At 36.8% G+C, this 27,694-nt stretch overlaps 1 protein-coding gene across 2 annotated transcripts in view; it reads right to left on the reverse strand.

The window, feature by feature from the left end:
- Window positions 1-27,694, reverse strand: part of KCNK2 (potassium two pore domain channel subfamily K member 2) — a 96,325-nt gene that overhangs the window by 63,261 nt on the left and 5,370 nt on the right. For both annotated transcript variants that reach the window (XM_066361738.1, XM_066361737.1), the window contains exon 3: window positions 12,083-12,200. In XM_066361738.1, coding sequence (XP_066217835.1) covers window positions 12,083-12,200 — 118 coding nt within the window. The remainder of the gene's footprint in view (window positions 1-12,082; window positions 12,201-27,694) is intronic.

The following is a 27,694-nucleotide window of genomic DNA, read 5'->3' on the forward strand; positions in this document are numbered from 1 at the left end:
CCGGTCAGGCGCATGTGGGAGTCAGTCTGACTGCCTCCTTGTTTCCAACTTCAGAAAAATACAAAAAATAAAAATAAATAAATCCACAATTTCCACCCTCTAATTTATCCCCAAAAGAACATGTTGACTACTTTTCCAGGTACTTAAATTTCATTTTCTTGAATTTTTCCCCAAAGTCTGAATTTTTTTAAACCCAGAATGTCATGAATGGAGACTGGTAGCCCCTTAGCGTTCTCGAATACAACATTTCTCATATGTTTACAGAAAACAACTTGGAATCTGCAGGAGTTTGAGAGAACTGAAAATATTTGACACTATAACATCAAGGGAGCTCAGCAATAGAGTGAGATTTTTTATTTTCAGAAACATGGTTCCACATGGTTTTGTTTGAGCTCTATCCTTCGTTCTTAAATTATTATTTAATCTGTTAGCATCTACGTGAGCATATTGTTATTATGTTTCTAATACGGTCTTTTCTCTCAACTTGGGAAGTGCCACAAAAACTACACTTTTCATCACTGGGGAAAGTAGAATTATTCAGGCCAATGGTTTCATACCCCTTTGAGGATTATGCACTCCTTTGTGAATCTGATGCACACTGTGGACCCCTGTCCCCGGAAGACATGATTATAAACCCTTAAAGCTTATTCGTACACCTTCCAAGAGTTTACAGAAATTAAACCACAAAGCTTATTTTAAACTTTACTGAACAATGAAGAAAAATGGAGAAACACGGCATATCAGCATATTCTTTTTTTTAAAGATCAATACTATGTACATAGTAGTTAATTAAACAATATTAAACATATTAACATATTATCCTTTGTGATTTCAAAAAATCCTATGAGACAGTGGGCACATTTATTATGATTCACCTATTAGGAAGTTAGTCTATTCACATAAAAACAACAACTTAGAAAAGTAGTTCAATGATATTGTCAAAATCACACAGTGAATAAGTATTAGAATCAAGACTCCTATCCAGGCCTGACCAGACAGTGGCACAGTGGATAGAGCATAGGACTGGGACGTGAAGGACCCAGGTTCGAAACCCCAAGGTTGCCAGCTTGAACGCGGGCTCATCTAGTTTGAGCAAAGCTCACCAGCTTGAACTCAAGGTTACTGGTTTGAGCAAGGGGTCTCTCAGTCTGCTGTAGCCCCCCCAGTCAAGGCACATATGAGAAAGCAATCAATGAACAACTAAGGTGCCACAACGAAGAATTGATTCTTCTCATCTCTCTCCCTTCCTGTCTTTCTGTCCCTATCTGTCTCTCTCTCTCTGTCTCTGTCTCTGTCACAAAAAAAAATGACTCTTATCAAGGTCTGCTATTGACAAGTTGCGTTCTTTTCCCTTGCCTTACATTCTGTTCTTTGGTCCCTGGCTGGGAAACTTATCCTGTAAAGGCCTAGACAGTAAGTATTTTCAGTGCTGCAGGCCATATGGTCTCTGTTGTAACTGTTCAGCTCTGCCACCATAGCACAAAGGCAGCCAAAGACAGGACTAAAATATAAGTGGGTGTGGCTCTAATAATAACATAGCAGGTGGCAGGCTCGGTTTGGCCCATGGGCCATAGTTTGCTAACCCTTGCATTATCTTCTCTCTACATCAAAAAATAAACTCAGCTTTTAAATTTATTTTTCTAAATAGTTTGAATGTTTTCATCATTATGATTTTGACCTTATTAAGTGATCATTACTAAAATACGGCAAATCAGTATTTTTTCAACAGCTGGTCAACCAGAAATTTCATGCCAGTCTACAAAAGAGTTAACCACCCTGATGTTGTATAAAGATTATAGACCCAATGTTCTTCATCAAATTCAGTTATGCTCAGGGGGATTGCCCCTTATCAGTCTGGATCATCGATGAACATACTATTGAGATGGTCATCAATATCTTTGAGATTTGTAGGCTCATTTGAACAACTTTTGTACTATGCAGAGCATTTACAAATCATGCATAATCGACAAAAAGCATTCAGACAAACTTATTTAGTATTCAATACATCGTATGTGTGGAGTTCATAAATCAAGCACCAGCTTGTACAGTGTTGACTTGTTATGCCCGGTAACATAAAATTGTATTCATCGTATGTTAACCTTTCCAGCTGGCTATGTCACTGGTCCCCAAGTGTAAAAAGATTGAAAACCACTGCCCTACTTGCAAATGGAGGCCCAAAATAATAACAGCAAAATCTCTGCAAAAAAGCTGAGACTATAGTTTTACAAATTCATGTTCATTTTGAGATAGTTTCCCTGATGAAACTACTCTATAGGGAGGTAGTTCTAGAACATAACCTCCTTCAGTAACACAGTAGGAGCCAATATGACATGTGAAAAGTAATAAATAAATAAATAAATAAATAAATAAATAAATAAATAAAAATTGCAGTAATGAGGTTAAGGAAACAATGTTTGGAAAGCAAATTAAAAACTCTTTTCTTATAATGCTTAATTAGTTTGAATATTAACCTTGAAGGAGGTGTTAAAAACTTTAAGAAAGAATATATTTTCTTTGCAGATATTAGAAATATAAATAAATGTGCAAAAGATAACATTGGCTTACTTTAATAAAATAGAAATGAGTAACAAACCCAACTTACTCCAAATTAGTATACTGTCATTCAGTGTACAAACTATTTTCACACACATAATATTATTTTACCTTCACAACAACTCTAATTGTGAGAAAAACTAGCACCATTGGACAAGTGACAAAATTAAGGATAATACAACTGTGATTTTCTCTAGAAGACAACCCTAGCACACAGCAAAGACAAAAACCTAAACTTAAGTTTTCTGAAATGAAATCTGACCTTTCTTTATTCCTTAAACAACAACAAAACAAGAAGAAATATTTTTGTTCTAAGCTGTACTACATAAGTAATACTAGACTAAGTGTTTGCATGAATACATACAACACACTATTTGGTTGTAGTATAATATTTATTAGGAGATCATGTCTATATCTATTTTATGTGCATCAAATTAAGTTACAACATAATTTCTTTCCATTAAGGTAACTATAGACCCCACTGAAATTATCTATTAAAACATGCATTCTTTGAACAGAAGCTATTTAGGCAGATTATGACTTATTTCATACCCTTTCATTTTTTTCTCTCTCTCTCATGCTGACTGCCTATGGGAATTTCACTCTGTTAGCATCTTCAATAAGGGAAACCTAAGCTTAAAGAGAAGAGGCACAACATTCAACTAAACTTGCTCACTTGTTTTGCTTTTGTTTTAAAAATAAAGTTGGAAGAAAAGGAAGTTTAAGATTAATGATTAATTGGCATTTTTTTTGATGACCTGTGGCTTTCAATAGTTCATATTGTCAATACAGGTTGGGGTAAAAGTAGGTTTACAGTTGTGAGTATGTGAAACACAGTTTATTCTTGTATTATTATTAGTTAGTCGTTATTATATTTTTTTCCATACAAACAACTATACTTTTGCCCCATCCTGTATTTCTCTCAATAGAATGTTCAGATCAAGAGCTGGCTTCATGGAATTCCTTTCCGTGTAGAACGGTCGTGTCTGCATTGTACTTGATGTGGACACACACCCCAAGACTCACACGTGACCCTCATTTGGCATGGGCATTTCTTTGGTAAACATCATGCTATATTTACTGGACCACATAAAACACAATGCCAATTTTCCAGAAGTAAGATTGCACAAGACTAAAAAAAATTTTTTTTAGAAAAAAAAAAACGAATTGGGAAGAAAACAGCTATTAACATAATTACTAGTTGAAAGCAGACAGGCCCACACAAATGTTATTACATTCCTTCCTTATCAAATGGAATACTTGAGACGGTGACAAAAGGTATTTTTCTGATAATCATCTCACCTAGTTTTAATCCCATCCAGAGCCATACCTGCATAGCTGGTGGTCAGTCAGATGCTCTATAAAAGCTCTCATTTAGGACAAATGGTGCTGGATTTCAGTGGTGAGGAAGCGGGGAAAGGAAAGAACAAATAGATTCTGTATTTATTCAGGGTATGAACTTCATGACAATTCTTTACTTCCCATTTTTGGTTAATTTCTTAGTCACAAAATTAGGTGGTGATTGCTTTCCAGAAGATTACAGATATGATTCTGCAAACTTTTCAAAAGTATGCAGAAATATACTAGAGTGAATTTTGTTTCAGAATATAAGCAAGCCCTGACAGAACACACCCAAGAGGTGAATGACTACGATGCTTACACCGTAGCCAGCTCTCCTCCCACTGGGACTTCCAGTTTCTGTTAGATCTATACCTTCTTAGAGAGATAGAGAGAGGAACAGACAGGGACAAAGAGACAGAAAGAGAGAGGATGAGAGGCATCAATTCTTCATTGTGACACCCTAGTTGTTCATTGATTACTTTCTCATATGTGCCTTGACCAGGGGTGGGGGGGTTCCAGCAGAGCGAGTGACCCCTTGCTCAAGCCAGCGACCTTGGGCTTCAAGCCAGTGACCTTAGGGCTCAGGCCAGCAACCATGGGGTCATGTCTATGATCCCAAGCTCAAGCTGGTGACCTCGCACTCAAGCTGGTGAGCCCACGCTCAAGCCAGTGACCTCAGGGTTTTGAACCTGGGTCATCTGTGTCCCAAGCTGATGTTCTATCCACTGTGCCACCACCTGGTCAGGCTAGATCTATACTTTCTTGCTTTGTGTTCTCCTACTACTGCTACTATAAAAAAAGAAGAAAGAAAGAAGAAGGATGAGGAGGAGGAAGAAGAGGAAGAAGAAAAGAAGGGAGAGAGGAAGAAAAAGGAGGAGGAGGAGGAGGAGGATGAGGAGAGAAAGAGGAAGAGAAGAAAAAAAAGAGGAAAAGCTTTGCCACCCCTGAGAAGACTGTATCTTTAATCCTTCCAATCAGCACAAGATTCTAGGATTCCGAGTATTAGGTGCTCTGAACTGAACCTCTTTATGACTGCTGTAACACACATATGTAATGAGAAGAGAAGATGACTAATCTATTTCATTATTGATTTGAAGTCTACAACAGTATTAATACAACAATTCAGCTTTATTGCCTGTCATATATAGTTTTGAACTATGCAAACTCAACTCATAAAACTTATTAAACTCATTCATAAGGCATATTCTCTGAGAAATGCATTTATCTTAGAAAATAAACCTACTTGAAAATTTTGAATGGCAGGATCATATGTTGTTAATATTCTGAAATAGGTTTTGTTCCCATTAATTTAAGTGGGTAGGAAGAGAAACAGAATTAAAAACACAAAATAATTTTTTTTTCTATGTATTTTTTAAAAAAATTTTATTGATTGATTTTAAAAAGAGAGGAAGGGAGAGAGACAGATGGAAACATCAATCTGTTCCTGTATGTGTCCTGATCGGGGATTGAACCCACAACCTTTGCGTACTGGGATGATGCTCTAACCCACTGAGCTATCTGGCCAGGGCCCATAACAAATTCTTAACTTCAACGTCTGTATTTCAACTACCCATCACCATAATTACATATTTTAGAGAAATAAATATGCACTTTAACAAGCTGGCAAAAAGAAAAATGCAAAATGATTTTAGAGTCAGGGCTGAAAGATTATTTGCCTTTTAAGCTGCTTCAAAAAACCTTAACTTTTCTTTAAAAGAGGTGTTCAAAATCCAATATGCAGTTTTCCAAGAACAGCCAAGAGACTAGTGAAATGCCACAGAACTATGGGTGTACTAAATTAACAAGATAACACCCAATCATCAAAGCTGCAATGACATCATCCCCTGGGAGAATGCTTACTGTCGAATTCTACACCACTGTTTCAGGTGTATTCATTTCCAGGTGAGACAGTGGCTTCGTAAGATCACAAACTTGAACAGAAAATACTCTTACAAATTTTTCCTCATCCTTTAAGCTGTAATTTTCTACCATAGCCAACAGAAATGTGCTCGACTCTCTGCTGAAGATATTAGAGGCTTCGTGGCTAGCAGTATACCCTCTGCGCTTCCAAAATTGACCTCTTCTAAAAAGAAGGTAAAAATCCAGAGAAAAACCTAGACCTCTTTGTTAAAATTACTCCAAACTTTTAATGTTTTTCTTATTTTTTAAATTTTGTTTTGTTTTTCTAGTCATTAAGCATTATGCTAAACAGGCAAAATATGGGCTCGCAGTCAATCTGACAATTGTCATAACAGCTTCAGCAATTCAACCTAGGCAAAAGCAAATTACAGGTCCACGTGGCTGGTTCAAAACAAGAGAAAGACTAAACATAGAAACTACATAACTAAATACAATCTCTATCCTCAAGTGGTAAAAAAACAAGAGTGCTATGTAACCGTGAGAACAGCTACTCCAAGGAAATGCTTTCCATAAAACTTAATGCGATGCTTTCGGACCTTAAAGCTGCTGCACACCATGGCAGTGTTCTTGTAATGCCATCTGACACTCAGAGATCATGAGGATTGAATGATAAGCTTGGGCAGATCTCAGCCCTGGCATTCCACTTTACTTTCCACTGGGGAAAATTTTATTATATTTAATGCCTTCAGGTAATAAAATCATCTGACATTTTATTCCAATCTTTAAATGGACCTCAAAATAGAATACAGTTGTCCATTCCATCATTTTGTCAACAGTCTCCCCTACAGTATAAGTGATTTCCTATTAGCTTTAAAATAACAAGTGTAAGACACTAATGCCCCTATGACAGTATTCTCAGAAGTAAGTATATCTCCATCAATGAACTTCCTTTCTTTAATCACATATCTGTCCTCTTGTCACCCTCCTGAGTTCCAGTCAATGTCTTCTTGTCTGTGGATGAATGCAACAACCTTCTCCCTGGTCTCCCTGCTTCCTCCTTTGCCCTCCCAATGGCAGCCTGAGTCACATCGCACCTCTTTTCTGCTTTAATCTTCCATGGCTTCCCATTGAATTAAGAGTTCTGCCTTCATCTACCAGGTCCTATATGGTCTGGCTCTTGTTAATCTTGCTAACCTTGTTTCTTCTAGCTCCTGCCACATGGACCCATCTATATTCCTTGAATATGCCTAAATCTGCCCCTCCCAGGGTTTCTGCCATTGCTGAGCCTTCTGCCTGAACTCATCTTTGCACTCTTCTTTACCTAATGGCTTTTTTCCCCTATATTTCAGGTTTCAGCTTCAGTGTCACCTGCTCAGAGGTCTTGAATCAGTTTCTTTCAGAAAACCTCCTCTCCCTACTCTGCTCTACTATCCACTATCATTGCACAGGAACTTCTTGTGTAGCATTCATGGCTATCAATAATAGTCTTATTTTTTCATGTACTAATAATTGATTTTTGGTCTCTTCAACACCGATGTGAGCTCCAAGAGGAAGCTTGCCCACTTGTAATCCTAGTTTGTGTCAATTAAAGAATAAACAAATAAAAATTAAGGGGGAGGAACCTACTAAAACAAAGGTTCCTAATATAACACAACATAAAATCTTGGCCATGTCTTTTTCTTCCTTTCTCTTCACAGGGTAGACTAGCACTCTCTATGAATGTCAAACTCGCTGTTGAAATATACATTTCGATATTGAACACTTTGACTCCTCTCTCTTCATTGTATTAGTCACCAAGGCCTGTTGATTCTTGCATCTAATTATTTTAACATTTTGTTTCTCATCCTTCAACAGCAATTCTAATCATCCAAGTCCATACTCTCAAGTTGCTTTTGTGGGTCACTGACATAACCCTCTCAGCTGTCACTCTCCACGTGTCCTCTTCCTGACAGATGCATCTTCTAATGTCACTTTAAACCTGTCCCTTCACTTGCCAAAATAGAAAAAAAAATTTGATGCTCTGTCTTATAGTAGGTCCAAAATTCATAAAAATCTAAGTATATTCAATTGTATTTTTCCCATCTGGAACAGTCAATAATATTTCCCACTACTCCTTTAAATAATTACTCCAGTCTACTCAAATACTTACTTTCCTATTCTCAAAATAAATCAAGTTTGTTCCTGTCTTTGTATTTTTGCTTACGTATCTCACAGACTTGGAAGCTCTTTCCTACTCATCAGTGGAAACCAAAACTTTTTCTTCAAAGCATAGCTCACATTCAACTTCTCTAGTTAAGCCTTTCCTCCCAATTCCATCCCACATGCTCTTTCTTTTTTCTCAATTCTTATAGGACTTAAATCCTGGTTCCATGTAACATGTGATTATACTTGCTTCTGTTATTCTTCAGTTATTTAATATGTGTAAATTTTACCTTGCAAATTGGTCTGCACACTTTTTCCAAAAAAAAGGACCTTTTTCCAAAGGACTGTGTCCTTTCCACCCTCAGCAGTGGCAGAAATAGCACTGATCCAACAGGAGCTACTTACACTGACTTACTAATTTACATGGTCCTGAACATGGATCCTTTCAAGGACAAACAACAGTTCTTGATAATTTGCAACTCTCCAACAGAACATACTGTCTCTGACCCCTGATCTTGTCCACATGAACTCCCAATGCCTCAAACGTCCCCTTTCCACCTTTATTCACTTGGAAAATTCTTAATTCTCTTTCCAGTCCCAACTAGGACATCTACTAAGGAAAAGAAAGTATTTCTTGCCTCTTCTTCACCCACTCACCTACCCTAGTATCTATATTAAGTGTCACTTCTATCCATTACCATTAAATGCTCTTAAATGTACCTGATATACTCTATGGTAAATAATTATCAGACTGTTGGCCCCTTGACTGGTCAGTGTGCAACTTAAGTTCAAGTAATTTATCTTTTATCATTACAGTAGCAGAGTGATTCTGTTTTATTATTTTTTGAATCAACAAATGAACAAAAGTTAGCAATGAAATCTATTGAAAGAACTAAGAATTTAGGACAATAAGTATCAATTTAGTGCTCTGTCATTTCTAATAAGCCACAGTTCATACCTTGTAGAATGCCTATTTGTTTTTAATTCCAAAAATAATTATTAAGCACCTACTATGTGTCAGGTGTTGGGAATACAGAAATGACTCAAACTCATAAAAATCCCTTAACCTCATAGAACTTCCATCAATGGTGAGAGAGGCCACGAAGCATGGCTTTTGCTGATTGAGTTGGAAACCACAGGAGGTTCTGAGCAGAAGTTTCCTTTCTGTGAGGATGCTGACACCAAGATGATGTTGGCTTGGACCAGATCATGATGGTGGCAGTTTGAATGGCGAACAGTAGTTAAATTACGGATTTCATTTCAAGGCAGAGCTAACAGGATTGACTAAGGAAGTAAAAGTGAGGTATGAGAGAGGAAGACTAGGGAAGAATGGATTTTAGTCTGTACAACTGTGGAATGGAATTTCTGAAGGGTTTGGAAGGGCATGATTTTGGAAAAAGTGTATAGACATAGGAAGAGAGCCTCTAAAATTAGTCCTTAAATGTTCATATTCCATTTTGTGTAATTGAATTTCCCTTGGGCATACTTCCAATGAATAGTTAAATGTCACTTTGGTTTCTTCAGCAAATGGATAACATTGAATATAAAAAGCTTGGATCACTGTAGCCAATGCAGCTCCATGAAGCACTGCCCGTACCAGGCACCTAATAAAACCAACTGCAATTTATTCTCCAAAACTGTTTCAAGTCCTATTTTTAAATGATTAATACAACATAGCTAGTGCTAGAGGTTACAGTTTCTATGATTGCTGAAAACCACTTTGAGGCTCACACAATTATTGTCATTAGTATCATTATTAATTACACTTTAAATTTCATTGAATGATGATTTGGATGCCAAACGCACACCTATGAAAGAGGCAAAAATATTTAGCCAGCTTTAGATCATATCTAGTCCAAGGTCAGAAGAGGTGACCCTGACCTAGTAGTAAAAGATCATGAAATAAATTTGGATGGCCTGGAATGACTTAACCCACCTAAGACTAAAGTCTGAGATAGAACAGTAGGAGAGCTGGGCTGTGAGGCAGCTACCTAAACAACCTAAATAATCAGTTACTGTGCTTAATGGCTATAATTTGGGATAAGGCTGGTAATAATGGTTTATTTTTTTTCATGTGTTGAAGGATATGTCTGCAAAACTGACTGAATTGGGGATTCAAAAAATGAGACTGTTTATAAACATACAGTGCAACAGTAAGTCTGTATAATGACCGAGTCTCTTGCGGAATAATTTCGTGGTGGTCATGATGAGTTATAACTTGGACTTTTGAGTTTTCATTGGGCAGAAACAAACCATTCTCACTCAGTCTGTGAGCCGTTTTCTCTTCCAGACTCTAAGTAGTTTACACAATAAACAGTCATTTCCATAGTAGAAATGACCAAGATGTCTAAGCTCTGAAGTTAACCTGTTATTATGGTTAGAAATCAAGGTTGCCATTCTCAGATTTTCACAGCCACACAACTTTTTGACCTAGCTAATGGAAATGGAAGAGTAAACATAGCTCCTTGACCTCTTAACAAAGGCAAAAATCAACATGCTAAAGTAGTTAGTCCCCAGGCAAGTGATCTTGCACAAGGAGGCATTAAGGAGGATTCACATAATGACAGGTCACTACGAATTCCTCTCCAAGGAAAATTTTCAGCGAAAGTTCATCCATAAATTACACACGTTTTCTTATTTAAGACTTTGGTATCAAGTACTGATTTGAAAACCTTATACACTTCCTTTGTCCTTTGTCAGTGACATCAGAGAATACAATTACAAATTTTAGAATCTTAATGCATACTCCAAAATCAGAGCTCAAGCCCACAAGAGGAAATTTCATCGCAAGCACGTGTGGAAGGGCAGAACTTGGTTTTGCATTTACATTTTCTTCCACTTAAAATTCCTTTATAATTGTGGTGAGTCCATATCCTTCCCTGTCTTGAAAAGTATGCTTTAAACCAGGGGTCCCCAAACTTTTTACACAGGGGGCCAGTTCACTGTCCCTCAGACTTTTGGAGGGCCGGACTATAAAAAAACTATGAACAAATCCCTATGCACACTACACATATCTTATTTTAAAGTAAAAAAACAAAACGGGAACAAATACAATATTTAAAATAAAGAACAAGTAAATTTAAATCAACAAACTGACCAGTATTTCAATGGGAACTATGCTCCTCTCACTGACCACCAATGAAAGAGGTGCCCCTTCTAGAAGTGTGGTGGGGGCCAGATAAATGGCCTCAGGGTGCCGCATATGGCCCGTGGGCAGTAGTTTGGGGACCCCTGCTTTAAACTGACCTCTTTCCATTAAGCAGGACAACTATAACCCCACCTGATCCCCACAGCATGGCTAGCATGGCTTTCACTATGGGGTCTGCATTTATGTCCTCCGAATATTTCCTGGGTACTGAATGACTGACTAAGAAGAGAAGTCATCTACATGTACCCATTCTGCTGTCTAGAGGTACTGAGTATATGCACGCTCAAGCCTAAAAAAGAGACCACATTCCACTATGTTACCCTTTGAACATTATAACAAACAACACGATTAAAAGAAAAAACGCAAAAATTTAAGCTTTCATTGTTTTTGTAATCTGCATAGTTCAGCATTAATTATATATATTATATATGATATATAATATAATATATATCCTATTATATATTATACATGATGTATAATATATAAAATATACTATGCACAGATTACATATAGGTAGATAGATATACTATTAAAAACACATAATGTATAGAAAGAAAAGCCCTGAAAAAATTATAATAGAACAGGAATAATCTGTTGAAATGTAGAGTTAAAATTTATAAATGGAAAAAGTTGATATCAAATCATGAAAAAAGTCAAAATGGTACTCCAATCCTTTCTTTCTACAACTAAAGAATCAAAGATGTAGGAAAATTTAAAACTACTTGCCCTCTCACACACACAAATCAGAATTTTAAGCCAGTTCATGAAGCTCCTCTCTATTAGTCAAACAATATCTGCACTGCTCTCGAGTTTCATATGAATTTTAAATTTCACTCATTATTCTGAAATGACAATTCATTTCCATCATTCCTTTATTCAAACCTTGAAACTCTCTTTTCAAAATCAGTTGACTAAACTCTAGTTTTCTATCTTAAGTAGACAATATTGACCAACTGTAAAAAAAATAAAAATTCAAACAAATAAATTTTAGCTCACAAGCTGTATCAAAATGAAAAAACAAAATAAGTTGTCTCCTACCTATGGTTGTAATAACAGTGCCAGCAAAGAAGAAGGAACTTCCCAAGTCCCAGTGACTGATTTGATTGGAGGTGTTTCCTAACGGTATAATCCCTGCATTTATTGCTGCCACTATTTGCTGCAAAGTTTAAAAAGAAATTCATCAGTACACATGAATTACAAGGAGGCGTCAAACAGCATATATTCCACTCATGAAAACAAATTGGACAAAGAGATTCAATTCTAAGGTTTGCTTTTCTATTGAAAGTATAAAATATAGGTCACAACTTAACACTAAGCAATTTAATAAATTCAATTCTATTTGATATCAAGAGGAGAAAGCTGCATAAAGCTTATCATATTGCATATGCATTCATATCATCACTTATTAACATATTTAGTGACTTATATTAACAATGAAATGTAGCAATGCATTTTTAGTAAACACCACAGAATTAAAATATCAGATGGCAAAATACAATTTAAATTATATATAATAGCTTTGTCAAAAACACCAGTATTTCCAAAGTCCTAATCATTTTGAATGTTAAACATATGTTATCCAAGCCTGGGAGGTGTGTAACTGTGGAGAGGTCCAACCAAACAGGCTAAGAGGAGAAGGAAAAGGCAACAGCAACTCAATATCAAACTTCAGTCAGTCCATTTCTATCTCAACTATTTGAATCTCTACAGGTTTGTATAAATTTTGTGATAGTATCACCAAACACCCCCTAATGACAATCAGTCAGTAATATTCACATAGGGACACTAGGATTAAGTGGTAATCAACCTGGTCCCTACCACCCACTAGTGGGCGGTCCAGCTTTCATGGTGGGTGGTAGTGAAGCAACCAAAGTATAAATAAAAAGATAGATTAACTATAGTAAATTGTTTTATAAAGATTTATTCTGCCAAACTTAGCGAAAATCCAACATAAAGTACTTGATAAGTAATTATTATTATATGCTTTAACTTGCTGTAACTCTGCTTTATAAATTTTATAAAGTAAAGTTACTTCCTTACTTTCCAAATCACCATTACTGTGGAACCGGTGGGCGGTTAGAAAATTTTACTACTAACAGAGATACAAAAGTGGATGGTAGGTATAAAAAGGTTGACTACCCTGGATCTAGATGCTGCCTTGAGTACTGACAGACAGACAGACAGATGATGACATTTTAATCCCTTCTTCAGTCATCAGATTTTGGGGGAAGGAAGGGGCAGCTCCACAAACACTAAACTTAGAAGAGAATACGTCAGAAGAAAATGTGTAGTAAAAGAGAGATGAAGAAATTGTTTGGATAAGACATTTCTTCACTTAATTTACTGACTTTAAAATGAGAAGAAACTTCATTAGCTAGACAAAGAAACTAAGAACCAAAAAAATAAGGTGACTTGTTTAAGGTTATACAGTTTATAGGCAAATGGACAAAAACTACACTGGGTTAATAACGGAGTCACTACCCAAGAAATCACTGTCAAAAGGAGAAAAGCAGGCAATCCACAGCTGAAATGCAGTATAAAGTATCATTTATCTCATGTATTTTCATTTACACATTAAAACTTCAATAATTGTGTGTCAAGTTAATTGAATTGCAATGCTTTATTTCCTTTAACAATAACAAATGTTCATTGCAAAACAATTAGAAAAATACAGAAAGGTATAAAGAGGATAATAAAAATGATTCATAATTCCAGAATCCAGAGATAACCAGTATTAATGTATTAAGGTATATACTCCTGGTTTTTGCTATACTTTTTACATAGCTGGATTTAGGAAATATGATATATGAAATATATTCTCTGTTTTTAATTACTATTCTGCATGCAGTTTTCCTTGTCATTACCATATTTATTTAATCTTACTTGATACATAGAAAAAGTGTTATTCTAAAATTTGTCTGATCATAAAAAATGGTGCCATGAACATATTTGTGTAAAAATATTTTCTCATTTCTGAATATTTCCTCAAGAGAGATTCCTAGAAATAAAATTGCCATATTAAAGATTATAAATATTTTGAAGCATTTGATATGTAAGTATCCAAGAAGGTTGTTATAATTTCAAATTGCTCCCAACAATTTACAAGTGCTGAGCTATCTACAACTTCTATTATTAATATATTATGTTTATCAAAATGATAAGAATTATTAATCTCTCTCTATGTATATCTTTTATTGTGAGTGAAGTTGAACACTAATGTGTCTTTATCATACAGTAATTGCACACAAACATACATATACATATACATATACATATATTCACAGTATACTGAAGCTACTTTTGAGTTAATTGATTCTCTTTATCTGATTCTCTATTATAATTTTAATATCTGATAAGGCAGGTCTCCCTTATTATGCTTCTTTTAAAAATGTTTTTTTCATAAACTTTAGAATCATTTAGTTAAATTTTATAGAAATTTTCATTTCCACAGGTTTAACATATCTGTTGTTTGCATATATGAAATCTATAAAATAATTAAGGAGAATGAACACTATTATAATAGTGAAACTGCCCATTAAAGAACATGGTATGAATTTCCATTTATTAAGTCCCTTTTTATATTGTAAAATAGAGTATTTTTATATACTTCACATAGGTCTGTAAGGTATTCTTAGGTATTTTATTTTTTCCATTTTAAATTGTAACTGGTGATTGCTGTTTATTCCCCATTCTCTGTACTAGCAATTCTCAACTTTTTAAATCTCAAACCCACTTTACAGTCTCAAAAACTATTGAAGACATTAATGAGCTTTTGTACATGTGTTATAATTATTGATAGTTACTGTCTGTTTGAATTTCTAATTTCTAAATGTTTTGATTAATTCATGCAAAAATAACAATAACCACATTACAAGTTAACATAAGTAACTTACTTTTATGAAAAATAGTTCTACTTTCCAAAACAAAAAAACATTCAGTGAGAAGAGGGATATTGTTTCATAATTTTATAAATCTCCTCTTAAATGTCTGGCTTAATAAAAAACAGATTTTAATATATGCCTCTGCTTAACTGTACACTCATGAGACAATGGGAGTGGAAAGGCAAAAAAAAATCTTAGTATTATTAAGAAAATAGCTTTGACCTCATCAAACCTCTGAGATTGTCTTGGGACCACATCTTGAGAACAACTGCTCTATACTATTCCTAATCACTGCTCTTATAATTTCTGTTGTTTTATTGATTTTCTTTACTATTTGGAAAACCAAAGTAAGTAAATTTATAGTTTACAAATAATGACATTTTATCTCTGAATCTTTCAATAGCTATGTTTATTACTTTTCACCTCTTATTACGTTGCCCAGTATTTCAAGAGCAATATGAATAAAAACACTGAGAGCAGACTTCTTTGTTTTTTGTCATCTAAAATCCTCAATGGTTTTAGTGTTTTATCATTCAATATATTGAGCATTTGCAGGAAAATGGTATTTAACTAAATAATTTTAAGCACAAAAGAAGTAAAAAGACAGAAATAAAACTTAGCAATTTAGACTTTTTTTTTATTATTCATTTTAGAGAGGAGAGAGAGAGAGAGAAAGGGGGGAGGAGCAGGAAGCATCAACTCCCATATGTGCCTTGACTAGGGAAACCAGGGTTTTGAACCGGCGACCTCAGAATTCCAGGTCGACGCTTTATCCACTGCGCCACCACAGGTCAGGCAAACTTAGCAATTTAAAAATGTCTGGAACTCTCTTAAGATAGGGAGACACACATGGTAAGCAGAGGCTCAGTGATCTCTAGCCTCATGAATCCTAGGAAAAACTAATGCCAGTAAAAATCAAGGAGGGGGAATAATTTAGATATATTATAAATGCATCCAAAGTATATTTTCATATTTTACAGACATTTCTTCAACACATTTATTTATTCAAAAAAAGTATCAATTATGGTGTTAGGCAGTGGGGAAGTAAGAGAAGTAAAAACATGAGCAATACAGACAAGAAAAGATAAAACATACTTTTAGACTCCATCCCACTAAGTAAAATAATTTATTGACTAAAAGCAAACTAAATCCTCCAACAATTGACTTAATATAGCCTTCATGACCAGCTCCATCATATTTTAGCCTGTTCCTTTGCTTGTCAATGATGAGGTGCAACATTACCCAGACTCTTGGATAAGGTCCACAAATTATTTAAATACAAAAGAAGCAAATGTAGACTTATAAACAGTTCTGTCTGGCAATGTGTGGGTTGTAAATAGTTATCACAGAGCTGTGATTATAGCAACAGAAGCTTGAGATGGAACTGAGAGTATGTTGAATCATTCTGAGAATGAGTCTACCATGAGGTCCTTCTTGTAAATTTATTTTATATTTTTGTACAAGTTCTCTTGGTCAACATCCACAAGAACTTGAATGCCCTTGGCAAGTGCACTGTCATAGATTTAAGAGTCTCTGCAATTTCAACATCAATTCTGGCCATCAGATTATTTAACCAATACCTTCATGAAAATTGCTTCTGTATATACCATATTGTGTGACTAAACAATCACCTCATCAATTATAAGAAATAACTTTTCCATTAAAGGCAACTTTTGTGGACAATCAAATCATGTTGACAACTGATAAATAAGTTGAAGTGTTTAGGTTAAGGTGAGTGAATGCTGGGTCCTATGCATTTAATCCTAATACATTATTATTATCTGAAAGATTAAGGAAGGGCTTCCAAATTTAAAACCTACAATAGAAATAGCAGCTCTTGGTTGGATTCATACTCAGTTTTGCTCTTCAGTTTATAGTCAATAATTGAATGTGAAAAAGGAAAGGAAGTTGAGTATATAGTTACCATCAAGAGTATAAGCTTATACTTAAGAAATAGAGTTCTAAGAGGCTTATACTCATAGAGATGATAAAGGTAATTACTCATAAATATGAAAATCTTAGTTTCCATGACAACGATGGCTTTAGAATCAGAGTCCGCAGCATTCTATGATGAATTTGTGCGTTCTTGAATTATAAGAAGTTAATGTCTCAATGTCATCTGGCTTTCTGGAACTATAATTAGCTTTAACACCAAGCATTGATAAGACACTTGTCCAAGCAATTACCGACAATCATAAAAATGTTCCCATGGATCCAATGCATGAGATAATATTTCTAGGATGCTTGATAATCCAACAAAGGAGCAAACAACTTCTTGAAAACCATACCATATTAGTACAATATTCCACAAGAATACTTCAGTACAGCTCTCATCTAATGATACTACTGGGTTGAGCCATATAATATTGTCAATATCCAAGCACTTCTTGGCCTACAAAATGACAATTTCCTATTAACATGAGAAAGAACGGCACTTATGTTTTCATGTGTAGTGTGTTAAACATGCTAAATTTCACTGTATTGTGATATTTATATATATAATATATGAAAGTATTACACAGTTGAAAAACTAAGAATAAAAAAATTATTCACAGTCTGTAAAACAGTTTTTAACAATGTGCATTACTGAAGCATAAAAGCTAATTCCCATAAGCAGAAAATTTCATAGCAAATCACCCTATTATGGTCTTATAGCCCTCCTGTGAAGAATATATACTTGTTATTCTAACTAAAACCCTGTATGGCTGAGAACATTATTCTGGGAAAGCATAGACTAATTTTTGCATCCTTATTGGAGATTCAAGTGGTGTCTACCTTTGCATATATCTGAGAAATCAAGGGCTATTATCTAATATTTAAGATGCTTACATTTTATATATATATTTATATATATATTTATATTCATCTTTTGATATAAAATATTCCATAATAATATACATTCTAACCTTCAACTGATAAACAAACTTGAAACACATTTCATGTAACTTAGTTTTTCAGAAATTCTATAGTTATATGGAGATGGCATTTGGTTTTTGTTTTGGGGGAGGTTTATTTTTTTGGCCTAAGAAAAATAGAGGTATCTACATAAATACAAAAAAGAAAAATCCCACAATTATATCTCATAGTTAAACTATTATAAGTATTGATAAAGGTGAGATTTTTCTAAATCTAATATCCATATTTTTCTTTGTGAAATATATATATTTCTCATTTCATGTGGAAAGAAAGATGAAGTAATACATTTGCATATTCTGTACAGAACACAGGTAATTAAATCATGCTATATTTAGAGTCTGCTAAAGAAGCAAGTTTTCAAGGTCTCCCCAGAGTATATCTTTTCAGTGAGCAAGACAACATGCAATAATGTTTTTAATCTATTGTTTTTGTTGGAAACAATTGGAAGCAGAATCTATTTCATGGTTTCTAAAAAAAGGCTTTCAAAGTCCTTGAACGTATTTCCAAGTAATGGATGACCTAAGTTTAACCACACGTTAATTAAAAATTCTTATAAAGCAGCCTTAAGGAAAAAAAAAAAGACTTAATTCTTATAACTTAAAAAAAATAGTATTTCTTACAAGAAGCAGTATCTGAACACCATATATTACAAAGCACCTCTACAAGTAAACAGCTTGCTTACCTTCCCATGTCTTTCCTTCTATTTGGGGATTACGCCATTGCATGTGAAAGCTATTTTTATACAGACTAATGAAGTGTACAGCTTTCTTCTTGCTCTTTTGAAAGTATAAAATAGAGACAGACTCATAGAGAGAGCAGGCTGACAGCTGTCAGAGGGGCACTGGTGAGGGTAGAGGGATTGAGCAAAAAATAATAAAGAGAAAAAAGTCATGGACATGAACAACTGTGCTGATTGTGGGGGGGGGGCAAGGAAGGTCTAGGAGGGGATAAATGGTGATGGACAAACAGAAACTTGACTTGGGGTGGTGAACACACAATACAGTGTACAGAAGATGGGTTGTAGAACTGTGCACCTGAAACCTGTATCATTTTGTTAACCAGTGTCACCCAATAAATTCAATTTAGAAAAGAAAGAATAAACTGATTTTCTATTAGTAGAAACAAAAGCTTAAAATCTAAAACAGGGAGCAACAGAGTTAGTAGAGGTGGACAGCATCAACAGGGCAAGAAGGAAGAGGCATACTGCTGGGGTCAGGGTTGCCTCCCCTGGTTGCATTCACTTTGGAAGGTTTTTTTTAATCATGAAAATATTATATACAGTTGAAAAAATAAGAATAAAAAATTATTCACAGTCTGTAAAACAGTTTTTTAACAATGTGCATGTATTCAATTTTTAGCTTTGTTAAAAGCTACAGTCATTAAATCTGCTTTCAATTATTTTCATATAACATAGGCATGTTCCAAGGCATTTTGAAGTCATCAGTATCTCACTTCATAGACATCAATATCTCACTGAGTAGCTACATGCAACATAGTTTACATAACCACTTCTCTATCACTGAATAAATCTGTATAACAGCATCCAAGTTCAGTGACCATTTTCTAAGTCGTTACAAAGATGACATATATCAGACAAGGACTGAACTTGAAACACGGAAATTATGCTATTCTTTGAGCCCTCTGTGAAATGACACTGTGGTGCAGGAAGGCTAAAACATGGTCAAGGTCCCTGGATCCCTGCAACATGGAAGGAACCAGAAAAACGCATGTGAAGCCAACATACTGAAACTGCATTTCCCCAGCGGTAAATTTTTCATGAATTTTCCTAGATTCCATACTGTTATATGGTTTATCCATATTCTATCAGAGTGTTAATCTCTATCTTTCTGGCCCCTTCCATCTCAGCATAAGTGGGGGGCAGAGGTAATAAAAGAAAAGAAAAATAGAGAGAGAGGAGGTTGAGTGAAAAGTCAGAAAGAAACAAAAGGGTACATACAAAGGAAAAAGATAAATGTTGCTTAGATAACAAAGAAGAGACAGTTCTACAAGAATAAGGCAGGCACTGGCTGGCTCAGTGGTAGAACATCAGCCCAGTGTGTGAAAGTCCGGGGTTCGATTCCCAGCCAGGGCACACAGGAGAAGAGCTCATCTGCTTCACCACCCTTCCACCTTTCCTTCCTCTCTATTTTTTCCCCCCTCCCACAGCCAAGGCTCCATTGGAGCAAAGTTGGCCCAGGAGCTGAGGATGGTTCCATGGCCTCTGCCTCAGGCACTAGAATGGCTCCCGTTGCAATGGAGCAACGCCCCAGGTGGGCAGAGCATCATCCCCTGGTGGGCATGCCAGGTGGATCCTAGTCGGGCCCATGCAGAAGTCTGTCTCTCTGCCTCCCTGCTTCTCACTTCAGAAAAATACAAAAAAAAAAAAAAAAAAAAAAAGAATAAGACAGGAACTTAATACAACTTATAGCCACTATATCTAGGAAGTTCTTTTAAAAGAGGTTGGCCTTCAGCCCTTGCCAGGTAGTTTAGTCAGTTAGAGTATCGTCCCAATATTCTGAGGTTGAGGGTTCAATCCCTGGTCAGGATGGCATAAATAACCAATGATGACATAAATAGGAGGAACAACAAATTGATGTTTTTCTTTCACTCTCTTCATCTCTGTCTTGCTCCTTTCTTCTCTAAAACTCAATGAACAAAAGGGGGAAGGATTTTGTCCTTAAAATATGATTGGTGTGGGCAGAAGACTACAATCAAGGGGACACAGCATCGAAGACGAAATGTTTATACCACTTTGCCTAAGGCCTATCACACTAACCAGCATTTATTCACACACTGTTTCTAGGGCCTGATGGTCCAAACTGATGAGGGAAAAAAACATCCCAAAATGCAGCAAAGAGAGTTTTACTCGGTCAATTACATGCATCCACAGAATTCCCAAATTTGGAGATTCTGTTAGCTTTTTCAATAGAATGTCACTGATCTCCGCTCACTTGACTTTCCAGTACACTTAAGCCTATATTTTCACAACGGACACAGGTTTTAAAAATAGGTTTCAAAAACAAATGCTTTTTTCCTGCCCTTTCCAAATATGTAACTCAAAGATTATAACAAGGATCGAAAGTCTCAGCCTCTGTGCACACACGTACAACCAACAAAGAGCCCAGTGATCCCGGGTTGTACTTGTGTAAAATCAAACTTCCCACAACCCACATCAGTCAACAATAAAGGCTACATTTCACAATACTGAAATATTCAAACAGTACTCTGATAGACTCTGTTTCGGGCCCTGTAAAATTTATGTATTTCTTACTTCAGCTGAGTTGGCTCATTGCCATTAAATAAGCCTAAAAGACATGTCAGTGCTTTCAAGTTCCAGGTAAAATTTCTTCATACAATGCCGATTAAGTCTACTAATGACTTGTTAATGTTATGCAGAGAAAAGGAAGTCTTGCAAAACAGTTGAATATGTTTATACTGCTTGGTTCAATGTCACCAAATCAAGACAGCAAAAATAGTATATGGATTACTTCCTGAAATGTAATGATTCATACTCTTTCTGTTTTAGCTTCTGAGCTTTCCTCCAAGTTTCCCCCATCTTTCTCTATGACACACCCGTACACTCACCACTTATAGTAAATACTCAATTAGATGAAATTGATTTCGTTGCGAAACAGGAACCTGATAGAATTTCTTATACGTTTCCAGGACAACTAGAATGACAGAGCTACCCTTTGACAATTGTCCAATAGTTACTGCACAAACATGCAATTAAACTCTTCCCTCGGGCACCTCTCAGAGTGCCTTAAGAGTGTCACACCACAACCATCAGCACCAAAAACCAGCCTGGCATCTTTCCCCATGTTTTCTACGTTAGTCATTCACAGATGCTGTATTGTTCATCTTCACTCACACAGGGATATCGGTCCCAAGATCATGTCAGCGCACAGCAACCTGCAAAGATACCATTGTTGGAGCAATCTTTAGGGGCGGAGGGGTCATGTCTGGAGAAGTATAAAGTTGGGCCAAACATCCTTAGTGATCTTCACTTTTCCTGCCCCCAAATCAAGAATGTGTTTATGCTGGTGAAACGAGCAGGATATGTTTAAACTGGGCAGAGGGAAAGAGGACTGAAAAGTCACAGTAAAGCAACACCTAGTTTCTCGAAGGTCCAGAGGACACATGGAGGGGGAAGAATGCTGGCATCAGGAGGTGACTGAATACACTGGAACTTCATTCACTTTTTCATTTTTAATCACCCACTGTGCATTTATTGCACAGCAGAGAGCTACCTCTCCTTAAATAACTATTTGAAACAGCACTATATAAGATTGAGGTGTTTCCTCATCTCATAAAAATAAGCCTGTGATCATTAGCAATATGATAGCACGTAACAGAAATCAGATACATACTTATGTTCCACAAAAGCTGAGGCATACAGAGACTAAATGGATCACTAGTTCCAAGTCAGTAAAAATAATAAAGACAAAATTTTTTAATCATATTTTAGCTATATGATAGCTTTGGTTGCCTAGCTTTGGGCAGAGCTATCCTGTATAATCTATTTCTGTGTAAAAACACTTTAAAGGTTCCAAGCAATAAATAAATTTATAATTGAATTTTTAAAAAGAATTTGTTCATAAGTTTGAAGCTGGGTGAACATCCTGTTTATTTTATCCACATGTGTATAATGCATCCCAAATGGTCACAGGGCTTGTCTTTTATGATGGTGTCACATAGAGCCTATGTGTTTAGTGCAATGCTAACTGCTCAAGAATTAGTTGTGTGATGTTTCATGCTTAATGATTTCTAAGTATATATAAAATCATTATCATGAATTTACAGAATAGAATACCACTGGCATATTACAGATCACGGTAAAGACAGTAAACTTGGCAGTAGGATTTGACATAGCTAGTCTCTCCCGCTTTGTAACATGTCCTCCCTTGGCTCATATAACACCATGCCCTCCGCTTTCCTCCAATCTCCCTGACTATAGTCTCATCCCCCTCACCTTTGAGCCCCTGGTTCTGTCCCCCTCCATCCATCCTAATAACTCCTAGGTGACTTCATTTAGACTCAAGGCTTTCAATATCACCAATATGCTGGTAACTCCCAAATGTATTCTTCATTAGACCGCACCCCTGCTTGGGTGTCCGAAGGGCAACTCAAATCAATCATGTGCCAAATCAGACTTCTGAGATCTCTCCCTTGAAACCTGCTCCATCTGAGTTGGTCCCATCTCATTAATCTCATTAACTGGTAACTTCATTTTTCTAGTTCTTCTGGCCCCAAACCTGAGGATCATCCTTTGATTTCTTTCTCTTGCACCTCACGTCAAATCCTGTCAAGTTTATTTTTGAGATATCCCAATTTGATCACATCTGTGGTTTCTGTCCCCATCCAGACCACCACCATCTGCCCCCCTGGGTTCTCGCAGTGGATCCTCAACTCTGTCCACCTGCATTCCATTCCTCACAGGACAGCCACAGCGATCCTTTTAAGTTATAAGGCAGATCATGCCCCTGCTCTGCTCATTGCCCTTCCGTGTCCCTGTAACTCACTCTGAGTGAAATCCAGGATCCCTTACCTTGATGTACAAAGCCTTGCAGGATCTAAGCTCTCCAGTCTTCTTTTATATAAATCCCCCTTTATTCATTCCTTCCAACCACGTGGCCCCTCTGACAGGAATGTGCCTACTTCTGGGCCTTTGCGTTCACTCTCCTCTCTACCTAGAATGCCTTCCCCCAGATATCTGCATGTGTGTCCACAGCTGACCATTCATAGGCTGACCTCTTTAATGCCCTTCCCTTCATTGCACTTCGCAGATACTGCGTTCTTTACAAACTGAAGGACTGTGGCAACCCTGTGTCGACCAACTTATGGGCATCATTTTTCCAACAGCATCTGTCCACTTAGTGTCTCTGTGTCACACATTGATTATTCTCATAATATTTTAAACTTTTTCATGATAGTATGCTTGTTATAGTGATCAGTGGTCAGTCCTCTTTGGTAGTATTACTGTCATTGTTCTGGGATGCCACCAACTACGACCATACAAGACAACAGACAAAAGATAAATGTTGTGTGTGTTGAGTGCTCCAGTGACCAGAGGTGTCCTGTCTCTCTCCCTCTCCATGGGCCTCCCTGTTCTGAGACACAACAATATTGAAATCAGGTCAGTCAACCTCACAATGGCCTAAGTGTTCAACTGAAAAGAGAATTTGCACATCTCTCACTATAAGCCCAAAGCTAGAAATGATTAAGCTCAGTGATGAAGGCACACTGAAAGCCAAGATAAGTTAAAAGCTAGCTAGGCCTTGTGAGCCAAATTGTTAACTAAACTGTGAATGCAAAGAAAAAGTTCTTGAAGGAAATTAAAAATGCGACTCCAGTGAACACACAGATGATAAGAAAGCAAAACAGTCTTATTGCTAATGTGAAAACAGTTTTAGTGGTCTGGATAGAAGACCGTACCAGCCACAACATGTCCTTAAGGCAAAGCCTAATCCAGAACATCCTAACAGTGCTCAATTCTATGAAGGCTGAGAGATGAGAAGCTACAGAAGAAAAGTTTGAAGTTCGCATTTGGTTGGTTCACAAGGTTTAAGGAAAGAAGTTGCCTTCACTCCACAACATAAAAGTGCCAGGTGACGCAGCAATGCTGATGTAGAAGCCGCAGCAAGACGTCCAGAAGTTCTAGCGAAGATCGCTCATGAAGGTGGCTACACACTAAATAACAGATTTTCAGTGTAAACAAAACCACTTTCTATTTGCAAAAGATGCCATCTAAGACTTTCCTAACTTGAAAAAAGGAAATCAATGCTTGGCTTCAAAGCTCTAAAGAACCTAACTGACCCTCCTGTTAGGGGCTAATGCAGCTGGGGATGTTAGCTTGAAGCCAGTGCTCATTTACCAATCTGAAAATCCCGGGGCCCTTAAGAATTATGCTAAGTCTACTCTGCCTGTGCTGTATAAATGGAACAACAAAGCCAGGGTGACAGCACATCTGTTTATAACATGATTTACAGAATATTTTAAGCTGACCATCAAGATCTACTGCTCAAAAAAAAAAAAAAAAATTTCTTCCAAAATATCACGGCTCATTGACAATGCACCTGGTCACTCAAGAACTCTGGTGAAGATGTACAGTGAGATTGTTTTCTTCACGCCTTCTAACACAAGAACCATCCTGCAGCCCATGGGTCAACGAATAATTCATTTCAACAGTCAAGTGTTAAATTTAAGAAATACATTTCGTAAGGCTATCGCTGTCCTAGATAGGGATTCCTCTGAGGGAGCTGAGCATAACTGTAAGCTTCTAGAAAGGATTCACTATTGTAGGTTTCATTAAGAACATTCATTTGTGGTTTACGGCAAGAGATCAATATAACAGTATTAACAGGAGATTGGAAAAAAAGTCGACTCTTATCCTCATGGATGACTTTGAGGGGCTCAAGGCTTCAGTGGAGGAAGGAACTGCAGTGTGTGGTGGCAATAGCAAGAAAACTAGAATTAGAAGTGGAGCCTGAAGACGCGACTGAGTCGCTGCAGTCTCGTGGTCACACCTGAACGGACGAGGAGTGGCTTCGTATGGATGAGCAAAGAGTGGTTTCTTGAAACAGAATCTGCTCCTCCTGAGCATGCTGGAAAGATTGTTGAGATGGCAACAAAGGGTTTAGAATATTACATGACTGTAGTTGACAAAGCCGCGGCAGCGTTGGAGAGGGCTGACTCCAATTCTGAAAGAATTTCTACTGTGGGTAAAATGCTATCAAACAGCATTGCATGCTACAGAGAATGCAGTCATGGAAGGAAGAGGCAATTGATGTGGCAAACTTCACAAACCACCGCCCTGATCAGTCAGCAGCCATCAACACAAGGCCAGACCCGCCATCAGCAAAAAGATTATGAGTCACTGAAGGCCCAGATGATGGTTAGCATTTTTTTAGCAATAAAGTATTTTTAAATTAAGGTATTTATATTGTTTTGAGACATAATGCTATTGTATACTTAATAGACCATAGTATAGTGTAAACATGATTTTTATATGCGCTGGAAACCAAAAAAATCGTGTGACTTGTTTTATTGTAATTTTAGTTTTACGGCAGTGGTCTACAACCAAACCGACAGTATCTTCATGGTATGCCTATATTAGCTTTCAGATCACTGTAGACTTTCCCAAGTTCAGCACAGCATGATTAGGAAAAAACTCCCAGCCCCTGGCTTCCCCCTAGAAAGGGAAAGAGTTGGAAAGTGCATCTAATATTTTGGGGTTTTAGGATGCTACGCAAGGGACTTGTTTCTGTCTCGCCTGTCGCAGAGTACTGATGGGACACGGCACACCCTAGATGCCCGGGGGACACCGAGAACGAAAGTGAGCTGGGCAGCTTGCCTCTGCTCCAGAGGACCCACGGTAGAGCAGACAGAGGCCAACACAGCTTGGCAACCTCTCCATCACAGGGCAAGAAAAGAGCGGAGCATGTATCCAACATTTTGGCTTTTGGTGGGGCTCCCCAAAGAAGTGGGTTCTGTCTTGCCTTACTCAGAGTACTGAGGGATGCAGCAAACAATAAAAAATCTGGGACCAAGAATGAGAGGCCTGAGTGGCTTCGAGCAGCTCCAGAAAATCTGCAGTACTGTGGACAGACACCAGAGGTAGCAAGAGATTACAAGCTCCAGAAAAAAAAAGAAACTGACAAATCCATCTAGTTGAGAGTTGACACGCACAGGTCCAGAGAAGGTGGATCCACAGCGAAGGTCTGAGAGGCCTCTCAAGCTGGGCTGGCTGGTGAGAGTATCTCCCTGTACAGGTCGGTCTGTAAGGACTGAGAGAGCTGACCCTGTTTTTCAAATGAATAGATCATAACCCAAAGTTGCAAAGCACACAAAGAAACAGGGTAGCATGGCTCAATCAAAAGAACAGAATAAATCTCCAGAAACAAAGTTAGAATAGATTTCTTAATGAGGTTTTAAAGGATAATTAAATGGGAAAATAAATGTGAAAAATACTTTGAAATTTATGAGAATCATATGAATGAAATGTAATTCTAATACATGATCGCTGGCTCATTTGCCTCTTCCTCCCTATTTAAAGGCTGATCTTGGTCCTTGAAGCCATGCCACTATAAAGATTTCCTTTATCAGGACAAATTCTACTCAAAGAGAAAAAAGACAATTTATTAAAGGCATAGGGTTATAAGGGTAAGTGATATGACAATAAATAATAGGCAACTTCTGCGTTGAAAAATACCAAATAAGCACAAAAAAACTTCAAATTTTTAAAAAGCAAAAAATACTCAACCAGCAGTGAATATTAATAAAGCTAAAGTGGATTGCCCACTTAAGCTTTATTAATATTCACTTTATTATATAAGGCAGAAAGAAAGAAAATGGGGTATATATTGCACTCTGTTTGTTGCTATTCCAAAAAACAATGTAGCAGAAATGATCAGTCTCCACCTCCGGGTTGTTTCCACCTGCCACAACCTTCAAGTTATTTTCAAGATTCTAAATAAATCTGGTGGTGCTGAACCCTGGGACTATTTCCGAATTCACAGAGTTTCTTCTAGCATTGTCCTAAAATTCCAGGCTTCTTTTTTCCTGTCTAAGACCAAAGACACCTCACTTCGGATGATAAGAATCAGATGCTTCAACCCCAAAAAAGGGATGGTGTAGGGGTGGGGTGGAGGTTAAGGGGGTCACAGCAGTGAACAAACCTAATACTTATTCAGCACCTAATTGCTTTCCTTGGATGATTTCTTTACTCTTCACAGCAACCCAACTTTACTGAGGTATTATTTCCTCAGTCCAAATAGATCATTCAAAGTTTAGAGAGCAAAATCACTAGTTCAAGATGGCACCCCTAGAAAAGTACTCAGCTGGAGTGTAAAAT

Source organism: Saccopteryx leptura, chromosome 2, assembly GCF_036850995.1.
Source record: "Saccopteryx leptura isolate mSacLep1 chromosome 2, mSacLep1_pri_phased_curated, whole genome shotgun sequence".
Taxonomy (NCBI): domain Eukaryota; kingdom Metazoa; phylum Chordata; class Mammalia; order Chiroptera; family Emballonuridae; genus Saccopteryx; species Saccopteryx leptura.